The 2,337-nt window shown below is 42.3% G+C and overlaps 1 protein-coding gene across 1 annotated transcript in view; it reads left to right on the top strand.

Annotated features, from left to right (window-relative positions):
- Nucleotides 1-2,337, top strand: part of LOC101851239 (protein O-mannosyl-transferase TMTC2) — a gene marked incomplete in the record, with an annotated part of 90,456 nt that overhangs the window by 77,507 nt on the left and 10,612 nt on the right. The window contains 1 exon segment of the mRNA XM_013087969.2: nt 1,221-2,193. Coding sequence (XP_012943423.1) covers nt 1,221-2,193 — 973 coding nt within the window.

The raw sequence follows: 2,337 nt of genomic DNA, 5'->3' as shown, positions 1-2,337 counted from the left end.
AGAGAGAGAGAGAGAGAGAGAGAGAGAGAGAGAGAGAGAGAGAGAGAGAGAAAACACAGAGCTGAAATAAAAAAGGGACTGTAAAATGCATTTCGTGACCGCCATCCGTCTAAAAAACCAGAGTGCAGAAAACACTTCTACCGACTTGTTGTTTATGTCAGTTGTTTGTTCCCCCTGTTTTGATAAAGGAGGGTTGTATAATGTGTCCAAAAATCTCTGAAGCGGAAAGGTCGTTGTTTGAGAGTGTTGTTGGCGACAGTACGTTGAGCGTTTCCGGCCAAAACCTTTGGCATGAGAGTTTTGAAGCCAGAAGTGACTCGTCTTTAGTGGTGTGTTATACCCAGTGCACACTGTACTGCCAATCGGATGCATTTAACTGCTCGGAATCGATCAGATTTTTTATCCATGTACAAGGCAACAGCTAACAAGTCGGCATTTTGTCACAATATGACTGAATATACATAAAATCGACTGTGACCTATATAATCAAACACGGTTTTTTAAAGTTAGCGAGTCGAATCCGTCGTATTCTGTCTAAATGATAGGTTTTGTATTTCTCTGAAGGAAAAAATCTGGCTTACCCCAACTTGATGAAATGAATCTGATTGGCAGTTGGCCGTGGGTGTTAGCCTATTCGCCTCGCATACCAAAAAGCTAGTTCGATTTTCACGTGGAGAAGTCACTACATGTAATATTTTAAAATAGTAGCCTGCAATGTGCAAAGCCTGAAATGTGCAAATGTGTACCGTTATCCCAAACATCTGGCGTTGGCACTGGCAGGCAGGGTGGAAGTAACTCGCTATTTGAATAAACTCAAAATGATACAACTGAACACCAAAACCAACGGAAACAACACCACCACCAACACACCACAATGATTATAGCGACAATAATAAGAACAGCAACAACAATAACAAAAATAACTACGGCGGCAACAACAACAACAACAACAACAACAACAACAACAACAACAACAACAACAACAACAACAGCAAATCAGATTATTGATTAAATTCCCATATTACTATTTTTATTGTCATGATGATGATGATGATGATGATGATGATGATGATGATGATGATGATGATGATGATTAATTATCATTATTATTATTATTATTATTATTATTATTATTATTATTATTATTATTATTATTATTATTATTATTATTATTATTATTATTATTATTATTATTATTATTATTACTATATCCTCCCCAGACCAAGTTCCGACCCGCCCTAGAGGGGATCGCTCTCATCGCAGCGTGTGGAGGAACTCTCCTGGGTTTCCGGATACACTTCATGGGCAACAGGCCGCCAGAGTTCGCCCCCTCCGACAACCCCGCCTCGGACTCGGACAGTCTGCTCACCAGGGTCCTTACCTATAATTACCTCCCCTCGGCCAACTTTTGGATGCTGCTGTGCCCGCGCATCCTCAGTTTTGATTGGTCGATGGAGGCTGTACCTTTGTTGGAGAGTTTGGACGACTTCCGGAACTTGTCTACGCTTGTTTTCTACGCGTGTTTAGTTTTTGTGTTTGTGCGCGTCTCGCAGACGATAGACAGCTGGCCTGGTGAGGCTGAAGAGTCTTCAGAATGGAAACATTCCAGCAGACGAAAGCAGAACAATAACAGTCTCTCCTACGGCGGGAAATTTGTAAATACGAACGGGTCTTCAGGGTCGTCGAACGGAGTCCATCAAACACATTCCAACGGATCTCATAAATCCAGCAAATATTCCAGTGTACATAGTTCATCGAATGGAGGATCTCATTCAACAAAATCCTTATACAACAATGTAACCAACTCTGGGTCTGTCTCTTCCGACTTGAATGAAAGGACAATGTCTCATTTCTCCGCCACTGGTCCCTCGTATAGAACAGTGGATGTTGTTATCATATGCATATCTATCATCGTCTTTCCGTTCATTCCTGCTTCAAATTTGTTTTTCTATGTGGGGTTCGTCATAGCAGAGCGGATTCTGTACATTCCAAGTATGGGGGTGTGTCTGTTGGTGGGCGTGGGGGCCCAAGCTGTCCTTCATAAGCTGGAGAGCGAAGGGAAGCGGAAGGTGTTGTATGCGTCGCTGGCGCTGCTGGTTGTGTCTTTCAGTGCGAAGACGGTGCTCCGGAACATGGACTGGCAGAATGAGGAGAGGCTGTACTCTTCCGGTGTGGCTGTCAATCCTGCCAAAGGTAAGAGAAACAACACAAAAAAACAACAACAAAAAAGAAAAATTGTGGCGTCGTTGTGATTTTGGGCGCTCATAGAAGTAAGGAAATTGGAGAGACCGATATTTTATCCGCGGGTTAGGCAATTTAAATTTATCTCTTTTTCCA

Source organism: Aplysia californica, unplaced genomic scaffold (genome assembly GCF_000002075.1).
Source record: "Aplysia californica isolate F4 #8 unplaced genomic scaffold, AplCal3.0 scaffold00022, whole genome shotgun sequence".
NCBI lineage: Eukaryota > Metazoa > Mollusca > Gastropoda > Aplysiida > Aplysiidae > Aplysia > Aplysia californica.
This window is presented reverse-complemented; position numbering and strand designations above follow the sequence as displayed.